Source organism: Scyliorhinus canicula, chromosome 2 (assembly GCF_902713615.1).
Source record: "Scyliorhinus canicula chromosome 2, sScyCan1.1, whole genome shotgun sequence".
NCBI classification, from domain to species: Eukaryota; Metazoa; Chordata; class Chondrichthyes; order Carcharhiniformes; family Scyliorhinidae; genus Scyliorhinus; species Scyliorhinus canicula.
This window is the reverse complement of record NC_052147.1, coordinates 208,564,560-208,579,028: the sequence shown is the minus strand read 5'-3', so window position 1 is coordinate 208,579,028 and position 14,469 is coordinate 208,564,560. Positions and strand designations below refer to the sequence as shown.

The window sequence follows — 14,469 nt, the reverse complement described above, 5'->3', positions numbered from 1 at the left end:
CTGTGGGAAAAGAGCAGTGATGTGGAACCAATTGAATAGCTGTATCTTATGTCACTGTGAAGCCAGCAGAGATGAAACAAGGCTATTGCCACAGTAACTTGAAGTGCTAATTATTACGCAAAGTGATATAATATGGTTTATATATAATTCACAAGCACAGGCACGAAGGTTTGAATGGCTTCCTTCAAAACGGTTTCATACTATGATACTATGAATTAGTAGAATTCCAGGTCCTGAGTCAGAAGCCCTGGGGTTTAAGTGCCACTCGAGAACTTAAAAGCATAACACAGGCCAAGATCTCATCTGAACATTCAGCTGAACATGACATACTCCCTGGTACTATTTGAACAGCATGGTGTTTTTCCGGTACACTAGTCAATGTTCATCTCTCAAACATCAAAAAACAGATTAACATATCATTCAATTTTCCTCACCCTTGAAATGTCTTCCTTTTTCAAATATTTATCCAGTTCTTTTTAAAAGTGAATATACATTCTCTGCCTCATTTTTCTGGTAAGGCATTTCATGTTCTAATACGACTCAAGGTTAAAAAAAATCATTTTCCTGAACTCTCCATTCAGTATTTTGGTCAGAAAATGTATGCCCTCTAGTTATCAGCTACTAACTAATAAAATAGTTATTCTCCTGAACAAAACCCTCATAAATTTGAGAAACTTGTAGCGAATTCCCTCTCATTGCAATGAAAGAGTCAAAATTCCTCTCTTCAAGAGTAAGCTTCTTAGCACTGTATCAGCCAAATGTATCTTTCATCATGGACTCAATTTCATTCCAAAAATGCGAACTGCAGCCGAGTTAGAAGAGGTTCCATGACATTATTCAAGGAACAGCTGAGAATCCATCTTGTATCTTGCCAACAGTCTTCACTCAGACACCATCATCAAAACAGCTTCCTCTGCCATCATCGCATCATCCTTTGCCATTTCTTCCACCTTCACATTGATGCGACCACTACAAATACATCTTTCAGCATTCCGAAGGGAGCGCTCCCTTCACAACACAATATGTCAACACCTACACCCCCTCTCTCCTTCCCACTGATGAGGCCATCAATTCACTCGGAACACGATTGGAAGTAAACTGTGGTTTTAATAGTCTTACAACTGAGCCTGCCTGCGACCAGAAGAACTGAGGGCAGGCTCACACGGCTGCAGCACTTTATACTTCCGGTAGTGGGCAGAACCATGGGCGGAGCCACGGGTGAAGCCCTGTACAAGCACCTCATCTCCCCCTATGGGCAGAGCCATGCAACAGCTCACAGACAGAGCCCACAAAAAAAAAAAATCACATCCGGCGGGGGTGACGGGTCTACAGGTTGAGCCGGGCCGGTGGCCGAGTCGTTCCTTGGGATCGGCGAAGCACCGGGGTTGCAGCCTCTTCGGGTGGCTGGGTGGTGACAGCCGGTGTGGGTATGAGAGTGGACTCCGGGGGTGTTTCGGTCTGAGCTTCATTCATGACCGGTGCGACGGGCGGCACAGAAAACCTATAGGCGCGGGGGCGCGGGGCGGAAACCTATTGGCGCGGGGGTGCAGGGCGTGGGGGGTTGGGTGGGGTGTAGTGTGAGGGGTATCTCAGCGGTGGTGGTGGTAGTGGTGTATCCTGCAGGCGCTATGTCCTGGAGGGAAACAGTGTCCTGACGGCCGTCGGGGTATTCAATGAAGGCGTAGTGGGGGTTCGAGTGAAGCAGTAGCACCCTCTCTACTAGTGAGTCCGTTTTGTGTGCCCGGACGTGCTTCCGGAGGAGAACCGGGCCCAGTGTCCTCAACCAGGATGGGAGCAAAGCCCCTGTGGTAGTGCCCCTAGGGAAAACAAATAATCGTTTGTGAGGGATCTGGTTGGTGGCGGTGCATAGGAGGGACCTAATTGCATGGAGCGCATCGGGGAGGACCTCCTGCTGGTGGGAGGTCGGGAGATTCCTGGACCGGAGGGTCAGTAGGACGGTCTTCCAGACCGTTGCGTTCTCCCTCTCCACCTGCCCGTTCCCCCTGGGGTTGTAGCTGGTAGTCGTGCTCGAGGCGATGCCTTTGTCGAGCAGGTACTGACGCAGCTCGTCGCTCATAAAGGACGAACCCCTGTCGCTGTGTACGTAGCTAGGGAAACCAAACAGGGTGAAGACACTGTGCAGGGCTCTGATGACTGTGTGGGAGGTCATATCGGGGCATGGAATAGCAAAGGGGAAGCGGGAGAATTTGTCGATGACGTTCAGAAAGTACACATTCAATTGGTCGAGGGGAGTGGCTCTTTGAAATCGATGCTCAGGCATTCAAAGGGCCGGGATGCCTTTACCAGGTGGGCCTTGTCTGGTCTATCGAAGTGCGGTTTGCACTCTGCGCAGATCGGGCAATCCCTGGTGATGGCTTTTACCTCCTCGGTGGAGAAAGGCAGATTTCAGGCTTTGACGTAGTGGGCGAGCCGGGTGACCCCCGGGTGGCAGAGGTTGTTGTGGATAGCCTTCAGGCGGTCGTCTTGCGCGCTGGCGCATGTGCAGCCGGCATCTGGGGGCTCGTTGAGCTCTCCCGGTCGATTATGATGTCGTAATTATAGGTGGAGAGTTCGATCCTCCACCTCAAGATTTTATCATTTTTAATTTTGCCCCTTTGCGAGTTGTCGAACATGATGGCAACCGATCTTTGGTCGGTGATGAGGGTAAACCTCCTACCTGCGAGGTAGTGCCTCTAGTGCCGTACGCTTCCTCAATGGCTTGAGCTTCCTTTTCGACTGAGGAGTGTCGAAGTTCCGAAGCGGAGAGGGTTCGGGAGAAGAAGGAAATGGTCTCCCTGCCTGATTCAGAGTGGCGGCGAGAGCGACCTCTGAGGCGTCGCTCTCCACCTGAAAGGGGACGGATTCATCCACCGCCACATGGTGGCTTTGGCGATGTCCTCCTTGATGCAGTCGAAGGCCTGGCGGGCCTCAGCTGACAGTGGGAAAAGTGTGGTCTTAAATAGCCGGCGGGCTTTGTCCGCATGCTGGGGGACCCACTGGGCGTAAGAACAGAAGAATCCCAGGCACCGATTGAGGGCCGTTTTCCACGACATAGCCGAGGATGACTAGTCTGGTAGTGCGGAAAATGCATTTCTCCTTATTGTAGGTGAGATTGAGTTTCTGGGCGGTTTGGAGAAATCGGTGGAGGTTGGCGTTGTGGTCCTGCTGATCATGGCCGCAGATGGTGACATTGTCCAAATACGGAAATGTGGCCTGCAGCCAACCAGTACTGGTCCACCATTCGGTCCATTGTTCGAGACCCCATTCGTGACGCCAAAGGGGACCCGGAGGAAATGGAAGAGGCGGTCATCTGCCTCGAACGCCGTGTAGTGGCGGTCCTCCAGGCAGATTAGGAGCTGGTGGTAAGCAGACTTCAGATCCACCGTGGAGAATATGCGGTACTAGGCGATCTGGTTGACCATGTCTGCAATTCTGCCTTTACCAGGTGGGCCTTGTCTGGTCTATAGAAGTGCGGTTTGCACTCCGCGCAGATCGGGCAATCCCTAGTGATGGCTTTTACCTCCTCAGTGGAGAAAGGCAGATTTCAGGCTTTGACGTAGTGGGAAAGCCGGGTGACCCCCGGGTGGGAGAGGCTGCAAGCCAGTGCAGGAAGATTTCCTTCGCCTCTGCAGCCTGCAGGTCGAGTTCTAGTCTATCAGGTTTGAGGGCTGATTCCAATTCGAGGTGCGTGAACCGGTTAATGGTTTGGCTATAATCAACCACCATCCGGAACATTTCCCCGGTCTTGACGACCACCACCTGAGCTCTCCAGGGGCTGTTACTGGCCTCTATGACTCCCTCAATTTGGAGCCGCTGGACTTCGGCTCTGATGAATACTCCATCCTGCAGGCTGTACCGCCTTCTGCGAGTGGCTACTGGTTTACAGTTAGCTGTTAGATTAGCGAAGAGTGGAGGGGGGTCGATTGTTAGAGTCGCTAAACTGCAGATAGTGAGTGGAGGTAGGGGTCCGCCAAAGCGGAGTGTGAGGCTCTTGAGATTACATTGGAAATCGAGCCCGGGTAAGAGTGGGGCGCAGAGTTCGGGGAGTACGTACAGCTGGAAATTAGAGTAGCTGGCGCCCTGAATTGTTAGGGTCGCGACGGTGCGCCCTTGTATGTGGACCGAGTGCGAGCCCCGAGGCGAGGGAGATAGTTTGCCGTGCAGGGAAGATAGAGAGCGAACAGCGTCTTACCAGGTCAGGATGTATGAAGCTCTCGGTGCTCCCGGAGTCGAAGAGGCACGGTGTCCTGTACCCGTTGATTTTAACGGTCATCATCGAGCTCTGGAGGTGCTTCGGACGCGACTGGTCCAACGTGACTGCGTTGAGTTGCGGGTAGTCGGCGGCTCGATCAGAAGTGCTGGAGTGGCCCCGTGATGACTGTCCGCTGAGGTTGTAGTCGTCGAGGTGAACTTCGGTTGATGGCCAAGATTGATCGCACGTGGCGGGTGATGAAGAAGCTGGCGTCCAAGAAGACCACCCCCGTGGATCGCACATGGCGGGCGGCGAGGAAGATGGCGTCCAATATGGCGGCCCCCATGATTCGCATGTGGCCGGCCGGGTGGAGGATGATTGCCAAGATGGGGGGGCGAGTGCTTTGGACTGCGGGGGAGTTAGAGTTAGAGAGTTTCGATTTTGCCAGGCATACTCTAGCATAGTGTCCTATGCGACCGCAACTGCTGCAGGTCATGTTGCGGGCCAGCAGTGCTGCCGTGGGTGTTGGGGCTGGCCACAAAAATGGCACGCTGGCGCTCCATAGTGAGTGGGTGGCCGCGCGGCGCAGGCCTGGGGCAGTCGCTGGTCGGGGGTCCACGATGGGGTCGCTTGGTCCGCTGGGAATGAGTTTAGACTGCGGAACGTGACCTCCATAGTAGTTGCTAGCTCTACCGTGTCCTCCAAGTTCTGGTCCCCTTTCTCAAGTAGTCGCTGCCGCACATAGTTAGACCTGAGCCCCGCAACGTATACATCACGGACAGTGAGTTCCATATGCTGGGAGGCCGTAACAGCCTGAAAGTTGCAGTCCCAAGCAAGGGCTTTTAAGTCGCGCAGGAAGTCCTCTAGCGACTCTGCGGGGCGCTGGCAGCGGGTAGTGAAAATGTGCCGCACGTAGACCTCGTTTATCGGCCACACGTACAGTCGGTCGAGCATAGCAACGGCCTCAGTATATGAGGTGGTACAATTGAGTTGGCTAGAGATGCGATGGCTCACCCGTGGTGCAGTAGGTTGAGTTTCTGCTCCTCTGTAATCTCGGATGTGCTTGATTCAGCCAGGTAGGCCTTGAAACACCGAAGCCAGTGCAGGAAGATTTCCTTCACCTCTGCAGCCTGCGGGTCGAGTTCTATTCGATCAGGTTTGAGGGCTGATTCCATAGTAGTTGTCTTGAAGTTTTCTAAGACTATTAAATTGATGAGACCATCAATTTACTCGGAACACGATTGGAAGTAAACTGTGGTTTTAATAGTCTTACAACTGAGCCTGCCTGCGACCAGAAGAACTGAGGGCAGGCTCACACGGCTGCAGCACTTTATACTTCTGGTAGTGGGAGGGGCCAAGGGTGGAGCCCTGTACAAGCTCCTCATCTCCCCCTATGGGCAGAGCCGCGCAAAGGCTCACAGAGCCCCCAAGGACATAATACAATACAATACAATACAGTGTGAATTACATTCACCACACCCGCGGCACCTTCCCATGCAAGTGCAGGACATGCTGCACTTTCATCTCCTCTCTTCTCACTATTTAAAGTCTCAAACAGGCCCACCAGAGAAAAGAGTAATCTATTTGTATTTCTTTCAATTTTGTATTCTGTATTTTCTGCCCACGATGCAGTCACCTCCACAGTGGGGAGACTAAATGCAGATTGGATGACTGCTTTGCAAAACACCTCCATTCAGTTCAAAAGCAAGACTCCGAGCTGGCTGTTTTAACTATCTGCTTCAGTCCCATGTCATTGGCCTTAGTAGAGAGTTCCAATGAAGTTATACATAAGGTTGAGGAACAGGTCTTCATCTTTTCATTAAGCTTTTAACAACCTTTGAATTCAACATTGAGTCAACAATTTCATATCTGTTCTCTATTATTGAATGGCAGCTGTTGCTAATGGTTCTGCATTTTCCCATTTACGCCTTCTTCAGTCACAGCGTTTATTTCTTAGCTGTCCCATTATCATAATTTTGCAGTAACTATATAGAAACAGGCAATGTCCTCTCTGCTAAAGTAAATACATTTTTTTTTAAATCACAGGGATTTTATTTTACAATATTTGTTGCTGTCCATGAGAGTAGTAGAAGCGGAAACAGACAATGATCTCAAAAGGAAATTAGATCCCACTTGAAGGAAATTATCTTGCAGAGCTTTGGGGATGGAGGAGTGGAGTGGAATTGACTGAATTGCTCAATCTGGGGAGCCAACAGAGACTTGATGGGCCAAATGTCCTTCTTCTGTGATGTAAATGAATATGATTCATCTCTTTTTGTCCGGTACCATCATTCCTAATGTCATTTAAACCCTTCTCCCTTCCAATCTATCAGAGAGCTTTCTTTTATTCTGTCCTTGTCCCATTACCATTACCTTGTGCCATCGGGCGAGATCTTCCAACTATTCACGCCAGTGGGATCTTCTGGCCCTGCCGACAGCACACCCCTGCATGGGCTTCCTGCCAGCGTGAGGTGGAATGAATGGGAAATCCCATTGATAGCAGCAGGACCAGAAGATGCCACCAGCGGCCAACGGCAGGCTGGCTCCCGCCACCGAGAAACATGCCACGGGGAGGGCAGAGAATCCCACCTGTTGGGGTGAGTTCCCAGGGCAGAGGCACCTGCATTATATGTTATATTTATATTAAATACACATTGTTTGCTATTACACTAAGAATGTATAAATCCTAGCCAAAACGGAGGGTAACAAGTTGCGGAGACATCATGGGATTTACTTGGCGACATTCATGCAGCAGGTCAGTTTACACAGACACACACAATGACTCATTTAGCACCCAGATGACATTACGACAGGCAGTTGTCTCCGAACAAGGGAACCAGCTAACAAAGTCAAGATGAGGAGGTTTTAAGCTTGCGAGCTATTGTTAAGACCAAGGGACAGTTGCTAAAGATCTGGACAACATCTTCAAGAAACTTCTACTTGTCCATGAGTTGATCATGCAGTCCCATCATATCTAATAACTCATTTAATTGGATCTATACGTAATCTATAATCTGTACAATTGGCTCGTGTCCATGCGAAGTGGACTGAATAACTGTTTAAAATGCATAAATATTGATAATTTGCCGTTGTTCAGAGACGAAACACATGGGGCGCGATTCTCCCGGGCCGGAGAATCGCCGCAATCGCGCAACACCGCCCTGACGCCGGCGGGCGATTCTCCAAGGTGTGGAGAATCAGCGGCATTTTCACCGGTCGCGGGCCACTATCTGCGGCCGGCCAGCAATTCTTCGGCCTGGATGGGGCAAGCGGCCGCACGGAAACGGCAGAGTCCCACCGGCGCCGTTCACCCCTACTCTCAGCCGGCGGGAACTCTGCGCGAAGGGTCGGGGGGGGGGGGGGGGGGGGGCCTGTGGGACGGGGAAAAGCGCTCTTTCACCAAGCGCTCTTTCTTTCCTCTGATGGGATCTGGCCTGCGATCGGGGCCCACCGATCGGCGGGCCGGCCTCTCCACCCCCCCTCCGGGCCTACTTTGTTGCAAGGCCAGCTCCTGAACCCCCATGCCCATGTTGCGTCGGGGCCGGCGCGCTGAATAAGTCCCCCTGTGGGGGCCAGAATCGGTAGTCCCCGCACCCGTTTCGCACCGTCGTGACACACGACGGTGTTCACGACGACGCAAACAGTTAGTCTCCATTTCGGAGAATCGCGCCCATGCTGTGCCCAGCAGCTTGTTTGCCCCTGGCATAATCACTAAACCACCTGACTTTTGAAGCAGACCCCAGTATGGAGTGCTGCTTCCAGGATTCTTTCCTGCTAACACTGCACATCCTTTGTAATTTAATCTCTGCTGTCTTCCACCTCATTGTAGAATCCCTGCAGTGCAGAAAGAGGGCATTGAGCACTCAACCTTGGCCCACTTCCCCCTATTCCCATAACCCCATAATCTAACCTGCACATCCCTGGACACTAAGGGACAATTTAGCATGGCCAATCCAGAACGTACAACATCCACACAGACAGTGACCCAAGCTGAAATTGAACCTAGGGCCCTAGCAATGTGAGGCAATAGTGCTAACCACTGTGCCACCCCCAGCACAGACCTTCACTTTTTTCTCCCCAGCACTCCCCACCCAGGCACAGAGGCAGAGAAAGTGCTTCTTTCTCTTTAGGCAATTTCAATGTCCTTACTCAAGTGCAGATATCTCACACATTATTCCCCACCAAAGTTCAGGTAGGAAAATTTCACCCTGAATACTCCTAAGTGGATATTGTTGTATTCTCTATTCTGCTTTACCTGGATGGCTCGGATGCGTAGTTTTGAATAAAAAACACAAAGCTTTGTTAACGAACAAAACTATGAATTTCTTACACTACTAACGAAGATTCGTTCACATTCCTAAAGTAGAAACGAAAGAGTAAGTGCGGGAAAATCTCAGCAAGTCTGGCAGCATCTGTAGGGAGAGAAAAGAACTCACGTTTCGAATCCGATGACTCTTTGTCAAAGCTAAGAACACATTTTCAAAGCACCATTTTGGTAAGCGGCATCATCGGAATAAATGCGACGGAGGCGAAGGAGTTGAGAGAAAGGGATGGAGTCCTTACAGGGTGTCGGGTGCGAAGAGCTGTTGTCCAGATAGCTGTGGGAGTCAGTGGGCCTGTAGTAGATATTAGTGGATAGTCTATTACCAGAAATGGAGACAGAAAGATCAAGGTAGGGAAGGGAAGTGTCTGAGATGGACCAGGTGAATGTGATGGAGGGGTGGAAACTGGAAGCAAAGTTGATGAATTTTTCCAGGTCCAGGCGAGAGCATGACGCTGCACCAAAATAGTCATCAATGTATCGGTAAAGGAGTTGTGGGAGGGGGCCCGGATAGGCCTGGAACAAGGAATGTTCCACATACCCCATAAAAAGGCAAATGTAGCTAGGACCCATGCGGGTACCCATTGCTACACCTTTGATTTGGAGAAAGTGAGATGAGTTAAAGGAGAAGTTGTTGAGAGATAGAACAAGTTCAGCCAGGCGGAGGAGAGTGGTGGTGGATGGGAATTGTCCGGGCCTCTTTTCGAGAAAGAAGCGAAGGGCTCTCAGGCCATCATGATGTGGGATGGAGGCATAGAGAGATTGCACATCCATGGTGAATAGTGTAGCCACCTGGGGTGGCCACGTCCCGATTCCAAAATGGATACTCGCAAAGAGTGCAGGGAAAAATGGACAGCACTAGAAAAACAAGCAGGTGCAAGGTTCCCTGTGTATTAGGACTTGCAGAACCCAGACAGAACTGAAACTACTAGCCATTAGCTTAGTAATGACCTATCTCCGGGGACAAAAAGAAACATTGAAACAATCGGTGCCAGGACAGACTTCCCGGTGCCAGTGGAAGCTAAAACAAAGGCAGGCCAACGGTTACATAGGGCCCGCCCAACGATCAGGGAACAACCCCCTTATTGGAGAAAATCAATACGAAGGATTGGGACATGGTCCAATTAATTGGGACCAAGTCCGGGGTCCGCCCAGAAGGGCGCGAAACCCCTGGGGGCTATAAAACAGAATCCCCCAGGTCAGTTCACTCTCTTAGAAGCTCTTGGAAGAACACTTGGAAGAACTTGGCATTTGGCTCTCAGCGACGAGAGGCCCGCCAAGCACCAGCCAAGTAAGTCTAAGGTCAACGCACGTTACGAGATAGGTGCTCCTAGCTACTATTCTATACCAGTTCAAAGCCAGCAGTATCAGAATCGGAAAACGGCCATTGTTCCTCTGACTGAGTGGGCCACACGAAGCTAAGTATAGGCTTTTAGTAGTAGTTGTAGTTTAGTGGGTAGAGTTTATGCATGAGTAATAATTGACTGTGTGTGTAAATAAATGTGTATTGATTTAAAACTTACTAACTGCTGTATCGAGTCATTGATCAGTATTCAGCTTTGAACCTTGTGGTGGTGACTCTTGAGCAAAGGTAATTAAAACAGAGCAAATTAAGGGAAAGCATAACGAGCAACAATAGAATGAAGTTAGGGCCCGCGAACTGGAAGCTGTCAATATGACGCAGTGCATCAGTGGAATCCCGGATGTAGGTGGGGAGGGAATGGACCAGAGGAGTGAGGATGGATTCAGGATAAGAGGAAATAAGTTTGGTGGGGCAAGAGCATGCTGACACAATGGGCCAGCTCTTCATTCCTAAAGTAGAAGGTTAGTGTATAAAACTGCTATCTCTAACTTACAGAACTCTCAAGTATACAACTGCTCTCTATGCCCGACACTCTTCCAGATCGCTCCGAACTCTTAACTCCTATTCATCTACTAATCCCAGAATCCCCTAGTCGCATGATATACATGACTGTCCTGTGGTTCCCTCTAGTGGTTTGAATCATTATCATTAATTTGTTAACCCTTTACATCCCAGTCAATATACATATGATGACAGATATGGCCTCCCGCTGAGAACCCTTCTTTTCCTATTCTCGTAGCTTGTCCTGCATGGTCTCTGTTGACTCTCCATATCACGTAATACTCCAAGGGGAATGGCCACGAATGAACCCATGTCTGGGAGCAGAAGTCTTGAAGTCAATGAAAACTACTTCAGCACCAGCCACAACACTCCTTGTAGACTACTCCAAACAATTATAGAAAGTTTCTAGAAATTATAGGAGAGCGGCAGGGTGGCTCAATGGTTAGCACTGCTGTTTCACAGCGCCAGGGGCCCGGGTTCAATTTCCGGCTTGAGTCACTGTTTGTGGGGCGTTTGCACGTTCTCCCCGTCTGCGTGGGTTTCCTCCGGATGCTCCAGTTTCCTCCTGCAGCCCAATGATGTGCAGGTTAGATGGGTTGCAGTGATAGGATTTGAGTCTGGTTAGGGTGCGCTTTCATAGATATCATAGTATTTGCAGTGCAGAAGGAGGCCATTCGGCCCATCGAGTCTGCACCAGCTCTTGGAAAGAGCACCCTACCCAAGGTCAACACCTCCACCTTATCCCCATAACCCAGTAACCCCACCCAACACTAAGGGCAATTTTGGACACCAAGGGCAATTTATCATGGCCAATCCACCTAACTTGCACATCTTTGGACTGTGGGGGGAAACCGGAGCACCCGGAGGAAACCCACGCACAGACGGGATGGATGTGCAGACTCCACACAGTGACCCAAGCTGGAATCGAACCTGGGACCCTGGAGCTGTGAAGCAATTGTGCTATCCACAAGGCTACCGTGCTGCCCTTTCAGAAGGTTGATGCAGACTTCATGGGCCGAATAGCCTCCTTCTGAACTGTAGGAATTCTACAATTCTATAGTGTCAAACACAGAATAAATCCGAGAAAACAACCAGCTACTAGCTTGTAAATAATTGATAACCTCCTTAAATAGTACTGGGGCTGGGGGTTCTTCCCGCTGCTGAATGTGCATGCAGATTCATGAACAAAGAACAATACAGCACAGGAACAGGCCCTTCGGTCCTCCAAGCCTGCGCCAATCACGTCTCCTATCTAGACCAACAGCCTGTATCCTTCTATACCCCGTCTGTTCATATGCCTATCCAGATGAACTTATGGGAGGGCCTTAGTTGGAACATAGTGGTCCAAAATGGCACCACTGGCATCAAATCTGCATGTTGCCTGCCATCACAATCTGCATGATTTGTGATGGATGTTACTGCTTTACATACCTCCAGCTCATTATGTGCTTGCAAATTCCCAGACCAATGCGGCGGCTGGCATGCTTCGTCCTACAAGCGTGCAGGTACAACACTTTGGAGATGCAAGGGCACTGTAGACACAAATTATCCTAATTTTTCAGCCAGTATTTTTACATCTGCCTGGGCCCAAATACTGCTGCGCATTTCAATCAAATTTGACCTGATTACTGCTTATGTGTGGAATGCCCCAGGAGATCAACTGGACATTGTTTGTTTGAAAGGAGTGCGCGGAGTACTGTTTATGTCATATAACGGACAACATCTCGTATAATTTTATATATACTTGTTTTAATTTTCTACAGCTAAAGTGTTAACAAAATTAGCAAGGATCCTACATAATGGATCCGCCGCAGCTGCAACCATGTGGTCTTCAGTCAAACTAATTTGTACTCAGAATAGTGGCAATGATCTTCCCCTACTGCCTGAACCTTTCAGATGTACCAGAAGCAACCTATTTTAAGTCAAAGCCATGACCAAGATTATGGACAACAGTGGGAATATAACCTGTAAAAAGTCAAATTTGTCACTGTATTGCTATTAATGTGTATATTAGGGCAGCACGGTGGCACAGTGGTTAGCCCTGTTGCCTCACGGCTCCGAGGTCCCAGGTTCGATTCCGGCTCTGGGTCACTGTCCGTGTGGAGTTTTCACATTCTCCCCGTTTGCGTGGGTTTCGCCCCCACAAACCAAAGATGTGCAGGCTAGGTGGATTGGCCATGCTAAATTGCCTATTAATTGGAAAAAATTAATTGGGTACACTAAACTTATTTTTAAAAAATAATGTGTATATTATAGGATTTTCTTGAGTTTGGAAATTGTAATTTTTAAAGGTAGGATGAATGCAAGACAGCTTGATCTGGAAAGTTTACCAACTAGGCCTGGAGTTGCAGATCAAAGTTTTATTGTGTTGCTGGGATAATGGTAAAGGGTATTCACACCAAGGATTACAAAGGCCTCTGAATATCTCTTGAAGAGATATGCTGTCTATAGGCATCTCAAGAAAAGGTTTGACGGTGTAAACTATGGTGCTTAAATTATTCATGTGGTTCTCCCAGATCAGAGCAAGTTCAAAGGAACCTGGTAAACAAAGGAAGGTTTCAAAGTATCCATATAATTTTCAGGTCCACGGGTGATGTGACCATCAATTGACCAGAGACATGATTGGAAGTAAACTGTGGTTTTAATAGTCTTACAACTGAGCCTGCCTGCGTCCAGAGGAATTGAGAGCAGGCTTACGGCTGCAGCACTTTATACTTCCGGTAGTGAGAGGGGCCATGGGCGGAGCCACGGGTGGAGCCCTGTACAAGCTCCTCATCTCCCCCTATGGGCAGAGCCGCGCAACGGCTCACATACAGAGCCCACAAGGAAATAATACAATGCAATGCAATACAGTGTGAATTACAATGCAGTATAATTCACCACATTCACCCCCTGTAAAGAAAATCAAGTCCGGCGGAGGTGACGGGTCTACAAGTTGAGCCGGTCCTGTGGCCGAGTCGTCCTTTGGGATCAGCGGAGCACCGGGGTTGCAGCCTGTTCGGGTAGCTGGGTGGTGACGATCGGTGTGGGTATGGGTGTGGACTCCGGGGGTGTTTCGGCCCGAGCTTCATACCTGACCGGTGCGACGGGCAACCGGGGGGGGGGGGGGGCAGGAAACCTACAGGCGCGGGGGCGCCGAGCGTGGGCAGGGAACTTATAGGCGCGGGGGCGCAGGGCATGGGGGGTTGGGTGGGGTGTAGTGTGAGTGGTATCTCGGCGGTGGTGGTGGTAGTAGTGGTGGATCCTGCAGGTGCCAGGTCCCGGAGGGAAACGGTGTCCTGACGGCCCTCGGGGTATTCAGTTAAGGCGTATTGGGGGTTCGAATGAAGTAGTAGCACTCTCTCTACTAGCGGGTCTGTTTTGTGTGTCCGGACGTACTTCCGGAGGAGAACCGGGCCCGGTGTCCTCAACCAGGATGAGAGCGAAGCCCCTAGAGAAAACAAATAGTTGCTCGTGAGGGGTCTGGTTGGTGGCGGTGCATAGGAGGGACCTAATAGCATGGATCGCGTCGGGGAGGGCCTCCTGCCAATGGGAGGTCGGGCGATTCCTGGACCGCAGGGTCAGTAGGACGGTCTTCCAGACCGTCGCGTTCTCCCTCTCCACCTGCCCGTTACCCCTGGGGTTGTAGCTGGTAGTCCTGCTCGAGGCGATGCCCTTGTCGAGCAGGTACGTCGCTTATGAAGGACGAACCCCTGTCGCTGTGTACGTTGCTGGGAAACCCGAACAGGGTGAAGATACTGTGCAGAGCTCTGATGACTGTGTGGGAGGTCATATCGGGGCACGGGATGGCAAAGGGGAAGCAGGAGAACTCATCGATGACGTTCAGAAAGTACACATTTCAATTGGTCGAGGCGAGTGGCCCTTTGAAATCGATGCTCAGGCGTTCAAAGGGCTGTGATGCCTTTACCAGGTGGGCCCTGTCTGGTCTATAGAAGTGCAGTTTGCACTCCGCGCAGATCGGGCAATCCCTGGTGATAGCTTTGACCTCCTCGGTGGAGAAAGGCAGATTTCAGGCTTTGACGTAGTGGGTGAGCCGGGTGACCCCCGGGTGGCAGAGGTCATTGTGGATAGCCTTCAGACGGTCGCCTTGCG

General features: G+C 50.3%; 1 protein-coding gene across 5 annotated transcripts in view; it reads right to left on the bottom strand.

Annotated features, from left to right (window-relative positions):
• Positions 1 to 14,469, bottom strand: part of myo3b (myosin IIIB) — an 881,575-nt gene that overhangs the window by 736,398 nt on the left and 130,708 nt on the right. The window contains exon 1 of one of the 5 annotated variants that reach the window (XM_038789475.1): positions 11,809 to 11,834. The exons of the other annotated variants lie outside the window; for them this stretch is intronic. Within the exon in view, the coding sequence (XP_038645403.1) occupies positions 11,809 to 11,819 (11 nt within the window). The 5' untranslated portion in view covers positions 11,820 to 11,834. Of the gene's footprint in view, positions 1 to 11,808; positions 11,835 to 14,469 lie in introns of those variants that run through there. 5 annotated transcript variants of the gene reach the window in all.